This window comes from Rhynchophorus ferrugineus, unplaced genomic scaffold, assembly GCF_030347505.1.
Source record: "Rhynchophorus ferrugineus isolate W39M unplaced genomic scaffold, kcgeb_rfMv2 rfM1, whole genome shotgun sequence".
NCBI classification, from domain to species: domain Eukaryota; kingdom Metazoa; phylum Arthropoda; class Insecta; order Coleoptera; family Curculionidae; genus Rhynchophorus; species Rhynchophorus ferrugineus.
Genome location: NW_027472580.1, coordinates 15,012,187 through 15,039,338, shown reverse-complemented (window position 1 = coordinate 15,039,338; position 27,152 = coordinate 15,012,187). Strand labels below are relative to the sequence as shown.

Sequence of the window (27,152 nt, the reverse complement as noted above, 5' to 3'; positions counted from 1 at the left end):
AAATTGACATTTCGCTTAAAGAGCACGATTTCATGTTGCATATGTCAAAGTTCATTTAATTTACTGATACTATTACTGATATTACTTTTGTGGTAAGATAAAATAATGATCTTATTTAGTTATGGTGACACTGGGTTTATTGAAAGAAGTTGATTTATTTTCAAAATACGATCAATATATCAATACCGCCAATCAATCAATATATTTTATTAATATTGATAATTATATCTCTAGTTATATCTTCCATCATTTATATTAATAGGTTTGTGGTTGTTACTAATTTCATAACATTATTATTAATCATCATATCTTCTATTCGCACTCAAAACAACGTTCTACGATTAATTACCAATTACTATTATTACTAAGTAACTAACGGAGAGCCTCACATTGAGCTTGAAATCAGATGGATATAAGAAGTGATCCATGATATCGCCTTATAACATGAAAAATGGGTGTTAAATTACAGCAGGACGTGGAAGCAATAGAGCTACTGGACAACACGCAGGAAATCAGAAGATTGTAGCAAACGAAACCACAGGAACTTATATAGTTTAAAAGTGTATTTTCATAATTTTCTTTAGTTTAGTTTTATTTTAATTTGAGAAATACATACTGATGTATTAATCCCGTGCTCGCTTTGATTGTATATTAATGCAAGACAACAGTAGTAATAAATTAATTTGAAAATTAAGATTGTGCTAAGCATATCTAATGTAAAATGTAATTAATTAAAAAAATCTATTGAAAGTCAAGTAAAACCTTGTTATATATAATGCTATATGTTGCTCAAAGATTATGTTTTTTAGGTGCATCCGAAAATGTCGTATTTTATAATAATCTATAGTTAATATTGACTTTTAAAATATATGAGAAAAGTAATAAAATAGTTATTCTTGTTTTCATTATTAATATTTTTAATGCCTATCATAATAAGGTCCATTTACTACTACTATAGATAACAATCGGAGGTTATTTGCAAGTACAATCTTCATGGCGCAACATTTAGAATTTTCTCGCCACAATTCTGCAATTGCATAGTTAATTTTTAAATGAAATTCACTCTAAGGTGTTCTATAAGTAGTTGAAGACTGTTAAATAATGGGCACATGTTGCTTAATTAGAGGGACAGAAACAATGATAATTTAATTATAATTTTTAATATAGTATGGAAATTGATTAACATTTAAAGTCCAGTGGCATTCAATCATCTAACATGGAACTGATGGATTGAAAAAAAAATATATTAAACTAACATACCTCAAAATCATCTGTATAGCAATAACATAATATCATCTAGGTTTAATAACCCAATTATTGATTCAAATCAAGAACAACTAACAGATGTATTGTTTTTACTTGAATGATTTTGGTTTGAAATTTTATTAGATAACTTTGGTTTATTTCCATTTTGTGTGCTGTAGTTAAATTCCCACATAACTACAGAAAAGTTTGGTTTTTGCATATCAATTACAACATACAATTACAACCGGACAATTAAAGACATAAATGTGGAAAACCGAGATACTAAATTGTATTCAGCCCTGTGAGGGGTTACATATGTTTGTACATTAAATAGCTCTTTATTGTTATACTTTGATGTTATTTACATATATCTTTATTAATCTGCTATTGCTGTTATTACATTATGTTATCTAAAATTGGATTTCATTAAATTAAATGGATCATGGTATATCACAGATTTTTATATATTTACAAAATTATGTTCAACACCCAATTTTGCTAAAACAGCATATTTTAATAGCATCAATTATCTAGAGAAACCTTAAAAGGATCGTTTAAGGGTGATTAACCTAATTATAATTCTTGGGAAGTTGAAGATTTTAGCTTGTATAAAGGTGACGATATGACTTTATATAGAATTTATTACAGAATACATATTTTGGTATGTGACCACTATAAATTTTATTATTGTGTTAATCAAAAATGTTTCATATTTGTTCAATTCATATTGTTATAACAATTATTAGTTATAAACTTGGTTTTATTAGGTGATTAAGAATATTGAAAATAGAATATTTTAAAAGAGAAATTTAGAATTCTTTAAAAGTTACTATGCCATTGAATTACCAAGATATATTTCTTAAAACATATTTAAATTTATGGTAACAGTGTCATACCCTGTATATATGCAAAACACAAAAATCTTTTTGTTCGATTCTTCTCCGAAATGGTATCGTTGATAAGGTCAAAGCAACATTACCTGACCAAATCCCATCGGCCAGTTCAGATTAAATATCGACAAAAAGCTGCGGCGTTAAAAGGAAAGGTCAGTAGTTTTCGGTGAGGCCGCGATGGGGTCATGCAGGTAGGCTTTTTTCCATCGTCCAGTCAGAATATTATCTTCAGGTTTCTAAATACGGAGTTTATTTTGGGTACCAGTTTTCAGAAATGGTCGATCTTACCGAAAACGGTGACTATCCGTCGAGCTACGGGGGTCCATCGAGATGATGCAGTGTCAGGTGCATAGTGGAATATCCGAAGTTGTTCTACAATTATAATATAATGACTCTTTTCAGTTCCTTTTAAGAATATTTCGCGTTAAATTTTACTTAAAAAATTAAGAGCAGAGAATATAATATACAATTGTCTGCAATTTTGTGGTATTTTTTTAATTAAATTGAAGAAATATGTTCTTGATTACTCGTTGCACCTCAATGCCAATTTGGTTTCAATATCTTCTGATAAAATACATTTTTATTTATTTATTTTTATAAATACTTTAAAGTCTGCTTTTATCAACTATGGGTCTATCTGGACTGAACCTTAAGTTTAACCTGGAAGCTTAACGTGGGCTCCGAACCACAGTTATGAGCATTAAGCCTACCGACCGGCGAGTGACCAACTATAGAAATCGTCCCAGAAGACATCCGGTCTTAGACAGCTTGGTTACTAGCATGACTGGGATCATTTTCCTTGTCGGATTTTACACTCTTGCCTAGAACAATCACAAATTTTAAACAATCACAAACATAAATTTAGGACCATGCTCCGGCAGGATTCGAACCCGCGGCTATCGCAACAGTAAGAGGACCGTCCTATCGCCTTTACCACTGCGCCAACAAGCCGGATTTTATTTATTTTAATTAATCGTTTTTATACATGTTTTCAATTTGTTTTCGCTCTACTCCAATTGTGCTAATTCGAGATAAACATTATCCCAATTTTCATATATTTTGAATCCAAATTTGCAAAGGTTTATGAGTTTACAATAATTAAAAATAAAAATAACATAGTTATTGAAGGTTGGGTAGAATATGCTGCAGAAACATAACTTATTACTGGTTTATATGTAAGTTTAATTAGTGTAGTTTACTAAGTTTAATGACTAATTCAATTTCCTTATTTTATATTAATCAAACTCAAAATCAAAGATCTGCCTGGTTAGTTGGAAAATACTCCCAAATTGGTCCAACTTCAAAAATATTGTGTTATCACTCAATTACAAAGTCAACAACAATACATTTGATAATGTTCATATACAAATATTTCTAATTAAATTTAAAATGCATACTAAATATAGTAATTTCTAACTATTCATACAGTTACGTATTTTATAATACAATATTATTAATAAAATTAAAATTAAAACTGCAAAAAATATATACAAATGCCGTATTTTTTTATAATAAATATATACATTTATCTATATTACAATACAGTTGTTAAACTCTCGTACCATATTTTGTAATTAAATTATTATGTATGAATTATTAATTAATGTATTAAATATTCACCTACCATATTTTGTAATTAAATGAATATTTCAAATAACTAATTGTTTTGTGTCGGTTCAGAGTGCTTCTCTAAATAATAGCAACATTTTTAGATTCTTGGGATATTTAGTTTTAATCAATATATTTTATATATACCAGCACATATTTAGGTTGTTTAAATATAATATTTTTAAGGATTTCCCAAATTTAATTTTCGATATTACAGAAATATTTTATAACACTTGTTTGACAGTTAAATGTTTTAAACCATAATATATTAAGTCTAATATATAAAGATAATTAAAATTATATTTCTAATATAGCACTTTTTAGTTATTTTAAAACAGACTCAGTCAAATGTAGTGTACACAAATCTATTTAAAAATATTGCATCTAAAGCATACATAAATCTTATTGAATCTCTACTACAAACATATAGATAGATCTCTCTAGATTCTCTAAAAATAATAATTTTGGTGTTAGAAATAGACAACGTTCCCGCTTACCCTGCAAGTTAAGCGACGAATTATTACTATTACAGGCTGACTACTTCAGGAGAACTTATTTCACTTAGCAGTTGAACTTAACATATATTGAACGAAAAAGAAAAAGCTGCTGGATAATGTTGCAGTGAAAAGTGTAAATAATTGCAATGTAATTATAAATGTAATTAATTATGAAGTAAAAAGAGTCATTATTAATATCATTGTCATATATATATATATATATATATATATATATATATATATATATATATATATATATATATATATATATATATATATATATATATATATATATATATATATATATATATATATATATATATATATATATATATATATATATATATATATATATATATATATATATATATATATATATATATATATATATATATATGTATATATATATTTGACAACAACAGTACATTTGACAATGTTTATATACAAATATTTCTAATTAAATTTAAAATGCATACTAAATATAGTAATTTCTAATTATTCATACAGTTACGTATTTTATAATGCAATTTTATTAATAAAATTAAAATTAATACTACAAAAAATATATACTAATGCCGTATTTTTTTATAATAAATATATACATTTATTTATATTACAATACAGTTAATTATGAAGTAAAAAGAGTAATTATTAATATCATTGGCAATATTAATAATTTAATCAAACACCTCCATATCTGTATAGCTCAGAGATGTGGATATATCTGATGCTGATGTTGAGAAACATAAACGGAATGCAGTGGTTTCGGAATGAGATGTCTGTCGAATTGGAATGTGAACTAATTTGTCAATTCCGCTCTGACATTTTTTCAGATGTATTTCAATACACTTTAATGTTGTTCACTTGTGATTTCTGTTTAAGCTTTCGTCGGCTAAGGATGCGTTCCAGTTCACGAAAGCTTACTCTCTACAGTCTCAAATTTTCACTCACTGAGGCGTCAATATTCTTTTCCGTTTTTGTGATACATAGTGACGATTTTCACTGAATCAATGTTTTTCTGGTCGTCAATGACTTAGGCATGCCCTTTTCATGTACATAGCAGCATTTTAAAGATTTTTTAGACAGGCTATAGGCGAAAAATTAAACGCTTTGGGGTATAAAAAACACAAACGAAATTTTAGCTTTAACGATATCTCTTGATAATATATATTAATGATATCTCTTGCATAAAAATCAAGCATCGCCAGTAGCCATGCCAGGCAAAGTTTAAGTCGTCAATCAGTGGACCTTACCAACTTACAAATGTTAACCTCACATTCAGAAAATAGATCAGATCGAATTACCAAAAAATCCATGAGCTTGAGGTCAATATGAATCAATGTCTGTCGGAAAAACAGATGAGAATCACACACTACACTAAATGAGAAATATGTAAAAAATGCGTAGATCAAACAGATAGACCGTTTCAGCTCTCCATCAACCGTGACTATGTCCGTAACAAGACCTTCTCAGTAAACACAGCGTAAAAGTAAAAACTTAAGTAACACTTGCAGTGCAAAGTGAACGTGCCTCGACATCCATCTGTCATGAAGAGATACTTAAAATCTTCTTGAAAAATTCTTCGGCGTTTGCTTCTTAAGCGGCATTCAACATGCATAGGAAGAATTGCATATTGTCGTGACTATACTAATAACAATTTGTGAAATGCATATACATCGCCATTTAAAAATGCAGGAAAAAAATACTTGCGTTCGTTGTGGAGTGACTATTTTAAGAAAAATTAACAGTATTATTAAATGTAATTTTTTTCACTTGAAAACTCGCCAGAAATATAACAACAAAATCACAAGGATGTATATTTGTTAGCGCAATTTAGCAATTTAAAGGGTTGGGAAGTAACAGCACATAGCGTAGTAGCAATTATAAACTAGTTTTCAAAATTATTTATTAATATAATAGGCTAAAAAGAACAAACCTTTTAATGACAGGTAGTAAAATATTTGTAACTGTATTTGTGTTACCTTGGCAACAATACTTGATGCAATTGATGGAATATCACTGATCAGTTATACATTCTTATTCATGCCCCTGTCGAAAGTACGTGTTTTCGTCCCTAATAGCAGACAAGAAAGTTAAACATTTATTCCCTGTGAGAAGTTCACCCGCGCCCTCTATAACGTCGAGAGGAAAAAATTTCTTATGCGTATTTACACTCGTAACTAGGGACTATTTATTCTGTCGTTATAACAAATTATATACCGCTGTCATTAACGTTGCTACCTCTAACCTTAAAAATAATCATCAATGTCATTTAGTCGTAACTCGACTCAATAATCCAGAAAAAATTAACAATTCGTTATCGTCTAATGCATCCACGGACGAGGAAGATGTTATACGAAATTTTGTTGCACAAACGCGCTTGATAATAAATACAGATACGTTGCCGAAGAAGTCTATTGATGTCGGGGGCAGGCATCAAAAACATGCTCATCAAAATTTAAAGTTAAATTAATAACGTACATTCGACCGGCTATGAAAAAAAATCGTATACACCACACGAGTCAAAAGTTGAAATCTCGGTCCTGCTCGTGATGATTCACGAAGTAAAGCCGAGGCCGATTCAAATATTATTATTGGGCCTATAAACTAGTAAAGTGAAACAAAATCCATTTTTAGTGTGAAAATTAATTAATATTTTCTATTTTGTATTGTACATCGATAGCCGCTATCTTTCTCGTGTTGTTCACGAGTGGAGCTTTTTTCTGGTACCTTCGCAAGAAGTGAAGCGCTGCTCAGGCCGGTCACGACTGATATGTCCGAACAAGTAATCAGAAGGAGTAAAGTCTGAAGAATAAGGTGGGTGGGGTAGCACTTACCATTTCAATATTTTAAAGTATGTTTTCACAAATTCACAAATTTTGCAACGTTGTAGAGCGTTGTCATACTGTAAACACACATTCGAATGAAATAGTAATAGTAACTATTATTATTTTCTTTTAGATATATAGATATATACTGAGTTATAGTATCAGTTATAAATACTGAATTTTCTTTGTAGAAGATGCTTGACTTTTTAAAGAAGAGAATTAATATTGCAGTTAATAATTAATATTATTATTAATTAATAATTTTCTACGAAATATTTCTTGAAATTGTGTGAAACTCATCATCGTCACTTTTTTTTTTTTAGTCCAGATTGATCAGTTGGCATCGATTGATCTTTGGTTTTGGAAGGTTGAATAAGTGTGCTGGTGATGGAAACCCCGACCTCCGACTGGAAGTACCCAGTTAAACTGCTAAAATTACCTACCGCCACTCAGCTTGTTTGTTGGTTTAGTCATTTTGCTTGTTTGTGAAACTTTTCACAAACGAAACGGTGAGTATATCGATGAGTATTTACATTGATCATGAAGTGTTAAGGGCTTTTAAATAGTCGTTTTAAATAGGCTAGTGGAAACATACCTGCATCCATATAAGCCTTGTATCTTATAGCCCGAGCATTTTATACAGAATAGCTTTTAGGGAATTGGACCGAGTATTTTCGTCCTACCACTTTAAAACCACTCAGAAATAACTCATTGAGGTAACAAACGTCACCAAGACATAAACAAAAAACAAAACATTTTTAGGCTGCAAAAATTTCCATCTATGTGTAAACAAGTCTATATTATAGTCTGTTATTTGAAATAAACAAGATAAATTCCACCCTCCAACTACCAGTCCATCAGACTCTTGAGAACAATTCTCTAAGCTCTCAGTGAAGCTGCAAAAAAAACTACCAAATGATTCCAGATTCACTTTTGATTCCGAGCCAAACTAACGTTCGTCAATTGATCCAGCTGCGGGGCTAGCAGATGAAGTAAACCGAAGTTTTCATCACAAAATCCTCATTGAAGCAGTGGTTTTGCCATTTATGTAGTGCATGTGTAGTGTAGTATCGAAAAGATGTGGTATCATAATCCAATATTTAAATCAATTAATCTTGATATTCCTGCTGATCTTATAATATTGATAGGTTCGTATTTGGAAAACTGGAAATTCTAGTTAAAAGTCGATGATTCTTCTCTAGTGGAAGATCCATCAATTATGGTGTTCCACGCGGTTCCCCACTCGCCTAGGAAATATTCAATATCTATGTAACAAATACAGGGTTGAGGGTGTATCAAAAGCAATGCTCCTTCTGTGTAGATCAAGTAAACTATCAAGTCTCAAAATCCACGTATCAGGCTTGTATATTAGTTTTATAGGATTTTTAATAGATGACGTTACTGCGTATCAATCGCATCGGGTATAGTTGTAACCAATTTCATGTGGAAGCCTCACTAACAAGCTTCACTTTTCAGTGTGTCACTTCGTCAAGTACAAACAAAAATGCTTTTCGGTCCGTTCAAAATATTTAAATTTGAACGGAATAAATCGTATCATGCAATCATAAATCATAAAAGAAAAAAGTGACTGAAGGCCATCGAATACTGTATGAAACTTACGGAAACTATAATATATCGATTACTGCATATATATACTGATTTTGGTATTTTAGAAATAGTGATTTTGACGCAAGAGGAATAGATCATTTTGAAGAGCGAAAAGAAATTGAAAACAAAGATTTAATGGCATTATTCAACGAAACCATCACTGGGGATCACTATCGATTACAAATACAAGCAAGGTGTACTAATGTTATTCTTCACCATAACAACACTCGACTACATGTTGCAAGATTGAGGAAAACATACTTGTAAATATTAAAATGGGACGTGGTTCCCACTGGTAGTACTCACCAGATCTTGCTCTTTCAGATTATTACTTCTTCCGATATATAAACCGTGACCTGTCTAAGCAACGCTTTACTTCTTATGAAAATATCAAAAAATGAGCCCATTCGTGAAAAGCCTCAAAAAATGCATCGTTCTTTCAAGACAGACTCCGTAAATTGCCTGAAAGATGGGAAAAAATAGTGGCCATCGATGGAAAAAACTTTGAGTAAAATAAATTTTAGCGATTTTCACAACAAAAATTCCAATTAAAAAATATATTCCAAATTAAGTTGTTGAGCATTATTGTGGATGTCCTATGATATGTCACGAACAACCAAATATGACATTAAATTCTCAAACTCAACCAGCGAAATGATAGGAAATAAAGGGAATAATACCTTAATTCATTCCATTCCATCTCCGCTACTGCAATGTTGTTGCACATTGTCGTAAAATGTAATGTGTAACAAAAGGTCTTCATTACCATTAACCGTATTAGTATCCAGAAATTAAAGAAAAGAAAGAAATAATAAGACTCAAAAAACTTAGGGGATTGGAAGTTTACAATCTCTGCGCAGTAACGGAAATTCCTCGCTGTACACGTCACCGCCTTCATCATCATCATCAATAGTTACATTTTTCGAATAAAAAATACTAGAGCCGTATGGGTAATCGTCTACATGAAACAGCTAACTGTATTTATCCATCATTCAAGACTTCAATTGATCGTAACTAAAGAAAATCTGTTTCGAAAATATACATGTCGCTTATATAACGGTCATGTTCTTTGATGTTTACGGAATGTCTCGGAACAATAGACCGAAGCGACCGCCTAACAGGTAGAGACCATCGAAATCCATGCTCGGGACTTTAATGGCCCGGATGGCACTTTCACAGTTTTAAAACCCTACCCTCGGTAAATACCATAAATTAAGTCGTAATACGGCGGTTTGCTTCAATAAATAAAGGGAGATGGCGCTAAAATCGATTTCGACCAGTTTACGACAGCCGTAAAGATGCTTGACGTTTATATAAAATTGAGGATTTGTGCTGGGCGTTTTCGTTATGACAGTGTCACTGTATGTAACGTGATATTTCATCTTAGTTCTTTATTGCCGTCCAATACAAAGCTGGTAAGCTTTTTTCGGATTAATATGTTATTTAACCATAAATATTAAACATTTTCCTAAGCGAGAAAAATATAAGTTCTGTCGTATGATAATAGATCGCAGAGTATATACAGAGCTTTTACTTAAATTACGTGGTCCAACCATAGAAAAAATAGAAATCTCACGGAATAGGCGACCTTGGGGAAATGTTTTGTTTAGTTCAGTCAACTGTAGCGCTGCGATCGCAAATTGTGATTGGCTAGTTTAAATTCCTGGTGCCGTCACTAACATGAAATGTGATTGGTCAATCAAATTGTGTGAAATCAGCATTTTCTATGGGCGTCCATTTTTATGTTTGTTGTTTTTAGGTTATGGTTTTTGTTTAGATCACGAAATTTTCGTTTTACGTTGTGCATATTTTCTGTTTTACGTTAATTATTATGGAGTAATAATATAAAAATTGATGACAATGCGTCAGTGTAGTAAAAGATGTAGTGTACCGGGGTAAAATTCTACTACGGATATTACACATCGTTTCCCAAAGAATGATCTCGCTCCTTTCCAAAAATGGGTTGATCAAGTAAATAGTAGTAAGTTACCTGAATAAACCACAATGCAAATATATCCACGTCATGGTGTTTGTTATGGACATTTTAGTGAAAAATTTAGAATTATCCTTCCTTCACGAACAGGTATTAGGGTAAATGCATATCCATTATTGGTTTCATCAGGTACATATAAAATTATCTATCTACTACATGTCTGTTTATATATTGTTTGTTTACAGAAATTCAAAACCTTATGAAGATGTTAGTAGTAATAAAATTCATTAATCTACCAAGTTGTTCGTATGCTGTCAGTGTGATGTCTCTACATAAAGAAGTCTTACAAGAAGGTAAATTAATATAACTGGATAATTAGTAGTAATAAATACTGCTTTTAATTGTAAAATATCCCTAAAATACTTGCAATACTTTATAATACATTTGTTTAACAAATCTTAACCAAGATTGCTTAAATAATTTTGTTGGATCTATTAGAGGTCATGGAGGTAGAAACAGCATCCTTCCCCTAATATGTTCGAGAAATTTTTAAAAGGGCTCATCACTTCAATTTTTTCACATCATTCTCCCAGGGAAAATTGTAAAGAAGATGAACGTGTTAGATAACTTATATTCTTTTTTAACGGGAGATCTAGTACCACTTGAGGTTGTTAAATCACCAGTTGAGTCTATATTTTCAGTTCCAGAGAGTTTTGCTCTGAGGAAAACGAGTCTAATATTGTATTTTAGTCTTATTTCAGGCTATTTAACAAAACTTCTGAAAAAGAGACAACAAGCAATATTTATCTATATTCTATATTAAGTAGTTCCACAGATTAAATACTCTAAAATCTAAATATTTTTAAAAAACACATACATTTTTAGTGTTTCAACTGTCCAATCCATAATGATTTTCAAGGCCAAATTTTAAGTTATTATGAGGTGTGATTCTATTTTTGGTTTAATGAAGTTAATGCAATATCAACAGGGAAAGATTTAAAGTTTACCTTCAGTCTATCAAGATAAGTTAGAACTCTAATAGATCCCATAAAATTGATGGCACTAAACATATATGGGAAGGCGTTATAGAAGAATTATAGATAGTTTAATATTGCCTAGAATATATTTCATAATTGTTTTTTTTTTGCTTTTTGTTTATATATATTTATATTATTTACACTTATGTATATTTGTATAGGATTTTATTTTAATAAATTAATTTAAAAATTTAAATTTTATTTTTATTTAAATACTATTGGCCAATAAGTTTGATATCACAAAATAATTAGGCGAAATGGCAGACCAATCAAAGCAAAGTATTTTCCTTACATGTTTCTACATTAAGTTCGCGTTGTCAGCGCCGCCAATGATTGGACTAAGCGAAACTTTGCCCCACTACTTACCATTGCAGTTGCACACACCTGGGTCCAAAACTGGGTGCACAAAACTAAATTCTTCGATTAATTACCAACACCTATCGCTAAGTAGCCTACGAAGAACTGTAATATGACCTCGAAATGAAAAAGATATGAAAATTTATCCAATATTTAACTGTAAAACATGAAACAGTGCTAGTAAATCATAGCAACACAGTGGAATCAATTGAAGCTATCTCTAGGTAATTTCTTAGAACAATAAACTTAAAGTCCCATTACATATCAGAACAACTAGGAACTAATAAGTTTATATGATTTTTATTTCTTCGAGTATCTTATATATTCATATAACTCAAGGCGACAGAACAATGCTCCTACTGTTGGGATAGTCACGGGTTCGAATCCTACTGGGACATGGACACAGGCTGAGTAAGACATCCGGTGTCTCCAATGATAGAAATCATCATATTGGTTACTCGCTAGTCGATAAGTTTACGTACCCTATTTAGTAAAAAGTAGATTATAATATATAACAAAAAAAGTTTTTCAACTAAAGAATTGCAAAATATTATTTGTTAACATCAAAGGTGCTCTCTAAAAAAAATTAAAAATCAGATCCCATTCGAATAATATTCATATATATACTGACCTGTATAATATATAACAAGGAAAGTTACAAGGATGTTATCAGGTTGATGGCAGATTTTACAAATATACACGAAAAAAAACCGGTCAACCAAAACCTTTTAGCTCCAACTCACAATATGATAAAGCCACAGGTAATAAAAAAGCAACATTAAACAAGATATCGCATGTTGGTTCGTACCTTTTGTGGGGCTTTTAAAAGGAATCTGTGCCATAATTGTTTAAAATGGAATGGATCTGTTCATATTTCATGTAAACATGTAAATGGCAAAGAGGAAACCACAATTTTTAAGTAATTAGAAATAAGTTTTGATTCGGGTTACTTTTTTGAGACATACTAATTTTAGTTAAATTTTACGATGTTCATAAAACGATCTTGTAATATCTAATTTATCTCAATAAGTTTTATTTAAAAATATATTTACAGCGGTCATATGGAAAATTAGAAGAATAATTGCCGCAAAAATCTAAAAAATGTGGCCTTTTATCATTTATCCGATATGATAAACAGGTCATCTTTGAATGTAATATGTGCTTTCTTCATTTATACCAAAGAGATTCAATATGGTAATAATATGATTTGATAATAATATATTAAGACATATAATATGATTTGAAATTAGTGTGTCTATTTATATATTTGTATTAAAATAAACAGATTTTTTAAATAATTCTGCTTAATATTTGAACAGAGACAAGAAATTTGTTGATACTATATTTTTTCTGAACGCTTCGGGGGATGTGCATACAGCAATTTTAATGCGCATTACTTAAAGTTTTAACCATAAAACATCATCAATGACTTTTTTTAATACTGGTTTGATACGCTCAATCATCAGAAATAGAATCTAACAAGAACATAACATTCGAAAGCTGGTTAATTTTAGTGCCACTGGCCAAAATACTGCCTTCAAGAAACATACTGGTTGAGGGTAGTTACCATTATTTGACTCATTAAGTAACAAATGCTTAAACAGATTCAAAACTCGAAATATTGGCTTATCGCCCTCAACGAAAAAAAAGCAAGTGTAGCTTCCCTATTATCCTATTGTGGTGAAAACTTAATAATTTTATGATTAACAATTATAATAACAAGAAATAAATAATTCAGGTTGACAACTATTTTAAACCAGACGTCATTATTTGCAAAGCCAAGCAAAAGCAATTCTAAAGTCTCCTTTTTACCAACTAGGGTTTATATTAACGGAAACCACGAGAAATCATTTCAGACATACGGTCTTACCCAGCCAAGTTACTGACGTCATTGGGATGAATGCGCTTGTCGGATTTTGCACTGTTTCCTTATAAACAATCACAAATATAAATGTACAACCATACTCCTTCAGGATTCGCAAGTTCAACGTCGACCAAAACTTTCCGTTTGTCTTTCTACATCAATCTGCCTTTCTGTACCAATTCGGTCGTAATATATAGCAATAATACCATAAAAACACATAGCCAAAACACAACAACATTAGCCGGCTTGATTGGCGCAGTGATAAAAGCGACAGGACAGTTCTCCTACTCTTGCGATAGTCGCGTGTTCGAATCCTGCTGTTACATGGTCCTAAATTTATGTTTGTGATGGTTTAATATGTGTGACTGTTCTAAGCAAGAGCGCAAAATCCGACAATGAAAATGATCCCGGTCACGCCAGTAACCAGGCTGGGTAAGACCGGATGTCTTCTGGGATGCTTTCTAAGTTGATCACTCGCCAATCGGTAGGCTTACTGTCGAAGATCATGGTTCGGAGCCCATGTTAAACTGTAGGTCCATCCCCGATAAACATTCGTTGATAAAAAAGTGACTTAAAAATACATAATAAATTAAAAAAAAACATTAAAAAGAAAATACAGCAAATTATTATAAAAGTATTATTCGTCAAGCAGGAGAACTGGAGTAAATAAAACTTCTACACAAAAAGGCAATATCGAAATCAGTTTTTCTATATTTAGGTACTAAAAGTGAGTATGTTGCATATCCTCTAATTTTATTTTATGGCGAGTATCCATTGATAACTATGTTTTGTTTCTCTTTGTGTGTCATAATATTACGACAAGCTGCTGTTTTAATTTAAAGTTACTATGGCGAAACTACTTTTGATATTTTCAAAACAATGAACCCTATGACAAGCCAATGAAAGCTGTGGTCAAATTAAAAAAAAATTCCAATTGTTTTGACACCTAGTATATAGCCCCGATATGACTTCCAATACTGGCTGTTGATACTCCTCAGAGTGCTCTAGGTGGTTACATTCAGTTGAAGAAATTATTGTCGAAGTTGAAACCTATTTTGGGATCTCATGTCCAAAATATGTTCTACCAACCAGCTATATTTAACAGTTATCATTATAACAATTATTATTATTATTTTTTTAATAACCTAACACTAACCTAGTTACTTTAATTTTTTTTGTTTTTATAACTGTTCAAGATGTTACCACATAGTTTGTGAAGAATTAATTTTCTCGATATAAGTCTCATAAATAATACAAAAATAATCATCTCATCGGTGATAGATATGTGTCCCTTGACCTTTTGTACAGACGCACATAGTGGAGTGCCGGCTACGTCTGAGACTTTAATTGTTATTTAAACAAAAAGAATTAACAAAAAAATGTAGGCAATTTGGCGGATGGGTATTTGTTTTATTCTTGATCGACCTTCGGATCTCACATGTGTTGTATTTCAAATACGGCCACAGTAAATATTATTAAGTCAGCCGTTAGCAATTTACAACGAAGGTTTCTGTAAATTATTGTTGTTAGATAATTTGATTATCACGAAAACGTACGGGTATATATCGGCGTGAATCTTAATTGTTGTTTTGATTTAATTATATAATGAATAACAGGTGTATGTGTATGTCAAATGAGTACTCAGTTAATGAATTAGAAAAAGTATGGACGTGACCGAAGCTGTTCCAAGTTCATGCTTATTATATTTGTTATTAGGAACGTTTTGAGCATAATTTTATGATATTTTTAAAAAACAATTTTAATTTTAATTAAGTTGTATCTTTAGATTTAAGCTGATGTGTTGTTCAACGTCTATCTACTAATTTTAATCAATCAAATACACCTTAATAAAATATTATGACTGAAAATGTCCATTAGTATATTATATGTCCATTGGTGAGAATTAGGAGTTGCCAAGTGGAGCAAAGAATGCTAAATATATTCGTATTCATCTGAACCACTACTTAATTTGCAAGAAAAGTATAAACCAAATATATTAGTTTACATATTTCGTATAAAACTGTAATAATATTTCAAGGCTTTGTTACATAAATGAGTATTCATTAATAAGATGTATTTATTACAAACTGGGGAGATTGTATAGCCCCGAAGAGTAACTAAAAAAAAATTACATTAAAACAAGAAGTCCTACTATAACCTTAATCACTCCTTATTACCTTTCGTGTTTGTTTTTCCATCATTGTTTTGAAAGAGTAAAAAACTAAGCGATGAAAACTTCCATATAGCCCACAGTGAATATCACCGAGGATATAAAAGATAATATTTTACAACCAATTCTAATTTTTACTAAGTTAACTTTAGATACAACAAGAAACAATGGTAAATATCTAGCTGATGTGTTATTTAACGTCTATCTACTGAGTTATCTGATCGTGTGCAGTGCATATTATTTTAACTTTGTGGTTCCTAATAAGTTATTTGGAATGAAATAGTACTGGATATCGCATGTCTACTATGAAAACCAAGATCTTTTGACTCATAAAAATTTAGATCAAAAGCAAACTAACAAAAAATAATACACCAAATATATTATAGACAAAAATATAGCGAAATTTACATTTGGTTCACGGTAACACCCCCGTTTATCAATTAATTGAGTGATGAGAATCTCACTATCTTATACTCAAGTTTCATTTGAACTGAAACTGATTCTGTTGATTACGAAAATCATGGATATTCTACTAACTTTGATGAATTATTCAAAATTTAGTCATTACAATTACATTTATTAAAATCATTATGCTACAGCAATATTTATGAACCTTACTATAGCATTTGCTCCGATGCACATAATGTTTGGCCTAAAGATGACCTATTATGTTTCCTCAATGTTCACTATATAATAAAATAGATTTTCAAGAAGTTCTTTTAGTCAAAAATTACAAACCTTGGGAAATAAGTTTTTTAAATAATATTATTATTTTTGAAGAGCAATTTATAGTCAGCTAATAATAATTTAATTTTAGTTTAATTTCTGGATACAGAGTTTCGTATCATATTTTATCCATATTTAAGCATTAATTGTTTTATTGTTTAATAGGTTAAGTTTTAATGGGTTATAATAAGATTATTTAACTAATTAAAACTAATTAGATTCTAAAAATTGTTATTCAAAGTCTATCAATGTAATATTTCTAATAATTTCTAATAATAAAATAACTTCATATATTGTGCTTTGAAGGTTGCTTATACTTAAAATAATCAAAATTTATCGATTATACTCCACACTAAATAGAATTTTAAAAATAATTAAAATTTCGAGTTACAATTTATTACAAATTTCAACATGGATCATTTTTGAGAATGAAACGCCATGAAGGACATATATTGCTCAATTTCTTATTAACAGCAATCATTATCAGAGCTTCGTGAGCGCCACCAATTTTACCTCCAGTAAGCATTGATAACCCTAATAAAATAATTTCAAGAGAGTCATATACCTTATTATTAGGCTTAAAGCTTAGTGTATACCGACATATATTTTCAGTCTCGGATTCCAATTCCAGTCAGTGTATTTTCAATTCAACAAAGAAAAACCACAATCACATGTCAATCCGTAGCGTCTAGGTTTAATAGCAAGAGCTGTGGTTTGAATCTTTAAATAAACTAGTTGATAAAAAAAAGACTCCTAGTTAAAATAAAAAGATAGATAACCTGGAACAAGCATTATCTAATAGTATGAACTATATTAAATACTTCAGTTAAGCCCAAAATATTTCAAATAAGTAAATAAATGTGTAAAACAATTGCAAAGTTAACCTGTGAAAATGTGAGCGTAGGACAAAAAATCTATACGTATATACGTCTATACATAATTAACAATAATAAATTCTAAGATTTTGTATTTTACAATATAAAAATGAAAAAATCAAATACTAAACAAACATTGTTAGAACACAGAATGTATTAACATTAAATTTAATGACATAAGATGACTTAAAACTCATGCATATTCCTCAAATAAACAAAAAAATACAAGAATTTTGGCGAAACGCCCACTGAATATCTTGTAAACTACAATAACTCTACCGATTGATTTATTTTTAGTGATATTAAAGTAACCAAAATCAATAATTTTATTTAAATATCCTAATAATGTTTCACGTCATATGTGTCTCCAACGACTACAGATAAAGCGGCATATGTGATGCTTTTAACCGTGCTAAAATGAGACATAATACGATGGTGTTTATGTGTATCCATTGCCTTGGCCACATGGCATATTCACGACTCAAAATTGTTAAGGCACGTTTGACATATGGAAGACGGAATGCCGATTCACTTTAATGATTCCGAAATTAATTCTTAAAGCTATATATATATATATATATATATATATATATATATATAAATATATATATACTATATATTGTTTAAAACATATATTCGTTTAAGTATTATAAAATGTATATTTAATCGTTCATTAATTTTCCATTAGTTAGATGATTATAAACTTAGAAACATTATTGTTGTTATCAGCTATAAGTAAATTCTGCAAAAAATCTAAGCTATTAAAACATTACTTAAGTGCCAATAATAATAGATTTTAATCACTGCTAATTGAGTAGTATAGGATCCACTATTAAAAACCTTCGAATGAACCTTAATGAAATATTATGATTCAAAATGTGGCACATTGAAGTTTGGCTTAGAAGAACATGTCATTATTGGTTATTAACAGTTGCTAAGTCAAACGAAGAATGCTAAATATCTTCCCACCTATCTAAATTTATATTTAATTTGACAGAGAGACCTATAGAAAATATACTTATAAGCCGTATTAACAGCATATGACATATTTGTTACTCACTGAGCAGATTGTAGAGCAACAAAGTGTAACTAAAGATAATATTCAAACAAGAAGTATTATATTATTAGCCTTCGTGTTTATTCAACATGCTATTGAAGCTGTAAGGATGTAGTAAGATTATAATGAAACTGCTTTTTATACTCCTTGAGATGATATTAGCGTTGCTGGAGTAGTATTTCATACAGAAGATGAACTTTGTAATAAGCAGAAATCTTGCAGTTTTAAGGAAACACACCTGTGATGTATAGCTATTCTAAATAACTATTGCTTCCTCTGCAGAGTGTAGATGGCAACGAAGAACACTTAGAGTTTGTATTAGGTGTTTCTATGCATTTTGATCAGCGACGTATGTTGTTTAGTCAATAACGATTAAGAAAACCTAACTGCTAAAGTCGATATTTTTACAATTCTTTTCGTAAAATAGTTTTCCTTTTACTTTATGCTAATCGGTCTTTCCCCACTAGTTATATAGCTTTTACCTTTATCGATTTAAAAATAAATCGCAATATTGTAAAATGCCATTCTTCCCGCTGCCTAATAAATATTGCTGTGCAAATAAATTTACCGATGTCAATTGATTAAGTTAAATGAAGAATATTTGCAAGAAGTATTAGCAATAACAAGTAATAGATTCAAATTAATCTTCTTATATTCCTCTTGAGTTATAAACGTTAGACTATTACAGCTAGCATGGGAAGCTCTACTAATCACAGAGTATTCACCAGACGTAGCACCTTCAGATCACCACCTGCTTGGATCATTGGAGCATGTCTGAAGAAGTGAAAAAATGTATCGATGGCTATTATCTTGTTAAGGCCTTTCTTTCCATTCTAATCTTCTTCATTCAGTAGTTACCAAACCTGAACAGTTCTTTCTAAACAGTTTCGCTATGCTGACAAAAAAAAATTAAAAAACATAGGTTTTTAAAAAAATATTTTGATTCATATATATAGTAATAATTTTTGTCAAATATGTATTTTTGATAGAGAGATGATGATGATTACAACGATGTGTTACTAACATATCGCTTCAAAATCTGAGCTAACTGTTACCCAAATTAAACCAAAGCTTTGTGCTAATTCTCTTTAATGAAGATCAATATAAAACAGTGATAGCAACGTTGGGTGAAATTAAGTAAATAGTTTCATATTATAATACAATTTTCGCGAGTCTTATGAAGAAATCAAGTACGATTACTTTTCACCTTCATTTAAGAAAATTAATGAATTGCTACAAGCAAGCATGTTATAGCCAAATTGTCTTGAACCTACTCTACATGACAATCGTTTAACAAAATCTATAAAAACCGAAATATCTCTCGTATCAACATAATGTTTATAAAGTAGTTATAACTTGTAAATGTTGGACATAAATCCCTTAACATTACAGAAATAAAATATCCTACATGACACCAAAAATAATGCCTTTGAAATGCGTCTCAATCAAATCACCTGCTTTAATAACGTTCTTAAAATTAAACCAAAGCTTTGTGCTAATTCTCTTTAATGAAGATCAATATAAAACAGTGATACCAACGTTGGGTGAAATTAAGCAAATAGTTTCATATTGTAATACAATTTTCGCGACTGTTATGAAAAAATCAAGCCTGATTACTTTTCACCTTTATTTAAGAAAATTAATTAATTGCTACAAGCAACCATGTTATAGCCAACTTCTCTTGAACCTACTCTATACATAACAATCGTTTAACAAAATCTATAAAAACCGAAATATCTCTCGTATCAACATAATGTTTATAAAGTAGTTACAACTTGTAAATGTTGGACATAAATCCCTTATCATTACAGAAATAAAATATCCTACACGACACCAAAAATAATGCCTTTGAAAGGCGTCTCAATCAAATCACCTGTTTTAATAACGTTCATAAAAATCCAGACCATGGATTCGTTCAGGGAAATATATGACGACCATAAAAAAATAATTATACATTTCGTATCTAAAGCTGAATAGCAAACAGAAAAATAAAATCGTTTTGATATAGGAATACTGAACGAACCGAAAGAATTATGAAATCGTAAAAGAAAAGATCCGAAACTGATATTATCGCGCTGTAAAAAACGCTGTTTAACTTTCTTGTTGTTGGACATTGTTAAGTATAATTTATTAGCGTTCTCGTTATTTATTCGTTTTGTTTCGATGACTTTAAAATTAAGGTACGTCCATCTTTTAAAAATAAAATGAATAACATTTAATTGTACACAAATATTGTTGTATAAGCCCAAGAGAGAATATCAAAACTGAAGCAACAAGTATTTTGTCAATATGTCTCTCGAACTGTCGCTGGATAACGAGCACAAAACATATTCTAAAAAAAACACGTTTAGTACATTTTAATACTGATAAGAGCAGAATTGTAGCTTCAACTTATATAGCGATAGAAAGTCTTATGAGTTAAAACTGAATATATTGGCCATTATAAGAACCAACATACATGCAGATATGCAAAATTACGTGACTATTTATCTGCCAAGTAGGACATCATCTAGCAGAACATCTGAGACCCCAAAATATAAAAGGCAGTCCTTATATATATTAACTAATCGAAATGGATTTAATATAAATATAAGTCTATAGTATTATAGCTTCAATTTACTAAGAAAGGATATGTCTGATTCAATTAAAGCATTTAAATTCATTAACAGTGAAGGAACATAACAGGTCAATTGAAAAGTCCTCGTCCTGATACATAGATGGCCCCACTGGAACCACCCTTAGTCTCGAAAGGTGCATGTATAAATTTGACAGCTGTAGGATCCTTAGTTTGTCAATTATAACATTTTCAGTAAAGCAACTTTTGTTATTGAGAAAAAAAAGGATAATACGGAATTTCGCGTGTAGATAAAATATAGCTTTTTAAAGAAAAAATACATAAAAAAATACAGTGGAAGCAAAAACATGGCTTGATGCCGAGTTACCGGACACTACCCCATCAAAATCAACTATCAAAGATTGGAATGCTAAATTTAAACGTGGTGAAATGAGCATCGAAGGCGGTGAACGCAGTGGACGCCCAAAAGAGGTTGTTACCGACGAAGACATTACAAAAATACATAAAAATTATTTTAAATTACCGTAAATTAAAATTGAATGAAATAGCACACATTCTTAAAATATCAACTGAACATGTACATCATATCATTCAGGAACATTTGGGTATGAGAAAGCTCTGTACGAGCTCACTTTTGACCAAAAACAACAACGAGTTGATGATTCGAAGCAGTTTTGAAGATGATCAAGCGTAATAAACCCTAGTTCTTACGTCTATATGTGACAATGGATGAAACCTACCTTGAAAAAGCAAGGAAGAAAAAAAATGTACTGCTTTATCAAGACAATGCACCGTGTCAAAAATCCATGAATTGGGCTTCGAATTGCTTCTGCGTCCACGGTATTCTCCAGATCTGACCCACAGCGACTATTTCCTGTTTTCAGATCTCAAAAGAATGCTCGTTGGGAAGAAATTTTCGTCGAATGAAGAGGTGATCGACGAAACTGAGGCCCATTTTGAAGCAAAGGACAAATCGTACTACAAAAATGGTATCGAAAAGTTGGAGGGTCCCTAAATCCGTGTATCACCCTCGAAGGAATTTATGTTGAATAAAAATTTGAATAAAAACTAATTTTGCCAAAAAATGTGTTTTACTATGGTAGGCTCGGGACTTTTCAATTGACTTGCTAATTATAAGAAAGTAAATGTATTTAGGATAAGGTGTTAAAACTTCCGCATAATGTCAATCCCCAATAAATCCGTAATAAATATGAGATTTCTCACAGATTGGAGAATTCTCAATCATTTGGCAACACTGTCCACTGAACCCAATGATTATGCTTTTGGAGCATGATAATTTTAAAGAATAGTATTTTCTTAGGTGGTATTGATAAAATTGTTTATCGTTATACTGTTGTATCCTATTAATTAGCATTTTATAGATAATCTACCAATATATTGAAGAAAAATATATACACATTCTTACTTGAGTAACACCAAGCCGGCCAAATCACTGGACTTTCTGTATCCATAATTCCAGAAATTTTAATACGTAATAACTGTGTCCAACTCCGCTGGTATCCTCTTCATTTGTAACAATGTTCGTCCTAATAATGTCCCAGGATCTTTACTAAATTTCTAATTGAAATAGAGAAAATCTCGTTGTAAATTACGGACAAAACTACCTATTAAATTGTTTATAAAAGATATCTGGTATAATATCCTGATAAATAATGCTTATATATTATCAATAAAAGTAACAAGCTGACAAAGAAAGATTTTTTCTTTTTTTTTTGATTTGTATGTTCAGATTTTATAGTTATTTTTTGGAAAGCTCTTTCAGTGTATTTGGATCAAATTGTGTAAATGTTGGTGAAATGTGAAGCACTCATGTAACTGTTAAACTATCAAGCTGCTTTGTCATATCCAAATGGTCTACTTAAAAGTGGTGGTGTTAATATCACTGACAAAGAAAAAAGTTCAAACACAATAAAGTGCAAGGTTTATTGGACGCAAACCCAGATCAGATTCTCTATGAACTTTTAGCGTCTTAGCAGACATTTTAGCAGTTGAAGAATCAACTATTTCCAGACATCTGAATATACAAAACGACGAGAAATATGCTTGTCAATAAAAAAAATTTTTCTTGTAGTGTAATGTCCCTAGCGATGAAAAATTGATCTACTACGACCATCTCAAGTGAACAAAAAACTGAAACTGAATATTAATTGACAAATAGAGACCAGCAACAGCGAGTAATAGGTGCAAAATCTTCCTCTTGCATGACAACGCTCGACTGCACATGGCAAGAGTTGTAAAGGATGTATGTTTATAAAGAAGTGCAAAAATATATGAACTATTGCTGCCAAACTAACGAGGTTATGTCGACGCAGTAACGTCATGTTGCCAGAAGATGGGAAGACGATGAGCAAATAATGGGAAGAAATGTTGGTTAATATATGGTATATTGTACCATTTTTTCTTTTTAAAGATCTTTTTAAAATCTCAAATTACTTTAAAGTGAAACTTTAGAGTAAAAACTGATCACAATAAATGCAATCAATTTATTTGTATGACTTATTATTTACTTTTTATTACTTATTTATCAAATAGACGTGTATACAAATGTAACAAGTACAGGCAGAAACTAGACAGCATTAATTAAATTTTAAAAGACGAAATCATATTTGTATACCGAATCAATTATTAGAATTTTTTTATAAACATATTTTAACACTGGTTTATCAAATATATAGTGGGGCAGCTGTGATAACATTTCAATTAAAATTAATACACTGTAACACTTCTGAATAATATTCATTTAAATTGTGTATAGGTCTAGATTGAGTCAAGCGAGCAACGTAATTACTAAGCAGCCGGTGTGGTTTGGTTCTCCTTCCGTTCTTTGTGTTTTTATTTATATTATAAACAATCAGCGGTTTGATAAATATTTAATGCCAACGCGATTTCGACTCTTTCGTCGGAAGGAAGTTGACCCAGTGCACTTGTTGAATATTAAGTTTAATGGCCAGAGGTCAGATGCATCGTGATGCCTATATGTTTAGGAGCTTTTATTTTGGAGGTGGTTCTTAATTCAATTGAATATGAATTTAAATATTTTATTATTTTTTATTATTTGTCTAATTAAATTTAAAAATATTACATAAGTTATCTGAATTATATTTTTACTGTGATTATGAATATATAGGAATCAATTTTCTTCTTATAACAACAATAGCAGATGAACATTGTAAACATATATATGTCGTATTCATATAACAAGAATCACAATATTCAGAATCTAATAAAATAATATTATTTTCAAATACGAGATATGAGATGTACTATAACAATTACGAAAAAAGGTTTTATTATATATTTATTTAGGAGAAGTTCATTCATTTAAGAATAATATAAAGTTTGATTCCCTAAAGAGAATGTGTTCATATGACACGGTACGATCTAAACTGATGCCGAATCCAGATCATCTTGTTTTTGGCTATGTTCGTAATCAAATATATGAAAAATGTACGTGAGTATTGAGTAAGTGTTATGAAAAATATGTAAGTACATTGTATCGATATAATCGATAATTAAGCGCAATTATTTCAGAGAAAACTGTTAATATCTCGGATGTATTTTCAGATAAAACTGTTAATATCTCGGATGTATTTTCAGAGAACTCAGGAATTTGCAAATATTTTAGAGAAGACTATGTCATTTCACATATTTCATTTACTTTTATATCAGATGGCAGAAGAATATGAAAACAGAATGTTACATCTTACTATTTCATCTATAATTATATGTAATTAGTATACGGGTGGTAGGGAATACTTATAATGGACATGCCGATTGAGAGGGATATTCAAAGCCCTGAATAATTCAGAAGATATAGAGGCAACGAGAAAATGGAAAATTAAAAAATAAGGAGAAATATAGTCATATTAAGATGATAACAAAACAAACATAACGTGCAATATATTGTGGTTGTATAATTAACTGCAATATTTAAATAAAATATTTTCAATAACTTTATTTTTGTTTCATTATTTCATGCGTTACAACGTTGTGACGTCATAAATATTGATGTCTTGAGTTCATTGTTATTTTAGAAGCACTGTAGAGTCTGAGTTGAAATTTTAACAACGAAGTTTCCAAGTCGAGGATTAGATGTAGATTTTTTTTGGAATTTTAACTGATATAACCATCAATCTTTATTCTATAGTTTTTTTATTTATGACTAAGTATAACTTTTTTGTTTATATATTTGATTTTTATATAGCATATATGTTTGACATGAGACGTTTTAAATATATCAAATTTCACACACATTTTACAACATATTTCTTTCTTTAAAGTGTATTTTTAGTGAGATCTAATCATTTCTCCATTATGAAAACAGTATCTCTTATGGTTGACATATGGTCATACATGATGGTGATAGATAATCCATGTAATAGATATACGATATATTTGACAATACAATTATACGGGCGTAACAATAAATTCTGATAGTTTAACATTATTTTTTAACAGACTCTATTAAAATTGGATATTAAATCCAGTTTTAATTGCAACATTCTGGGCAAGCTTTACAAGCCAAAAATACGTAATTTTATTTCAAGTTTTTTGAGCATTTATTAAAAATTCATTTGAATTGTGAGCTTGAATAGGCACTAGAGTAACGGTTTTATAATGTTGTGCCCTTTTCAATCCATTGTAATAGTCATATTACTGAGATAGTTTTCAGTAAGCCATTCGTTATTTGTAATATTTTTGATAGAATGTTTTGAGTTCCCAACAATTAATTTGTTTAAGTTCTAGACATATACTTGGTTAATTCTAATACTACTTTCTTGGCATCTTTAGATTTTTTAGAAACGATTTTTTATTCAGTGGGCTTCTCGTATTATCTTAATGTGATATTTTAAAATTTATCTAAAAAAGGTTTCGTTCTCTATAAGACAAAAAATTGACTTTTGGATATATTGCAAAATTATTAAAAATTGTAACATTTAATATTGATCAGCTACTCGTAGTTCTGAAGCTGTTGTCGAAATAATATATGTTATATTCAGTTGTAGTGCGCTTTCTTTTTGGTCCTGCAGTAGTGAGCGCTGACTGAAGTATCTGTTTAGCGCCAATATCTCAAATTAGAAACAGAAAACCCTTAGAACAAATATACAATATCTCTAGGAGAGTATTTGAACTTTAAAAATTTATTCAAACTGTATGATTAATACAAAAACATTGCTATTCGAAGCTTAACTCAGAAATTGATTAGATATAAACTTATAATTAAAATATTACAAAAGTAATTTGTAACAGATATAAATCTATTAAGGATTAGTTAATAAATAGATATTATCAATTTGTTCTAAATATTTTGATACATATTTCTGAACATAGTTCCTATATATAGTCAGTTGATATTCGTTCTAGACAAAAGAAAAATAAATTATTTAATATCGCAATTATTAGCTTATAAATCAGCTTATAAATCATATGGTTATGACCAAAACATTTAGAAAAATGCAAAGGAAAAATTGTTGTATTTGTTGATTTTATATCGGCACTTGCAATGCAACTAAATATAATTTATCAATTTCAGCAGTATTAACATCTCCAGTAGCTTAGAAAATATCGTTAACATATATAAAATATACATATTAAATATAAATATACTATATGTGAGAAGACAATAGATTATTGTTTAATTAATAAATATTAAATAAAATAAGCTAATTAAGCTTACAAATGCAGTAATGAGCAAATAAAATACCTTTAATTAAATCATTTACTGCTCAACCTGAGGCACGATATCAATGAATAACAAGAAACATCATCATTATTTATAGAGAAATATAAGTCAATAATACATACTGTTGAGCGATGTCTTAACCACAGTAGCAAAATAAACCGTGTCGATAATAATA

At 30.1% G+C, this 27,152-nt stretch overlaps 1 protein-coding gene and 1 long non-coding RNA gene across 5 annotated transcripts in view; one reads left to right on the top strand and one right to left on the bottom strand.

The window, feature by feature from the left end:
- Positions 1-27,152, bottom strand: part of Samuel (SAM-motif ubiquitously expressed punctatedly localized protein) — a 334,669-nt gene that overhangs the window by 116,611 nt on the left and 190,906 nt on the right. The window contains exon 2 of one of the 4 annotated variants that reach the window (XM_076402040.1): positions 22,700-22,851. The exons of the other annotated variants lie outside the window; for them this stretch is intronic. Within the exon in view, the coding sequence (XP_076258155.1) occupies positions 22,700-22,745 (46 nt within the window). The 5' untranslated portion in view covers positions 22,746-22,851. The remainder of the gene's footprint in view (positions 1-22,699; positions 22,852-27,152) is intronic. 4 annotated transcript variants of the gene reach the window in all.
- On the top strand, positions 10,490-11,350 carry LOC143206524 (uncharacterized). The gene is made up of 3 exons (XR_013008453.1): positions 10,490-10,660; positions 10,728-10,801; positions 10,858-11,350. It is a non-coding gene; the product is annotated as an uncharacterized LOC143206524 (long non-coding RNA).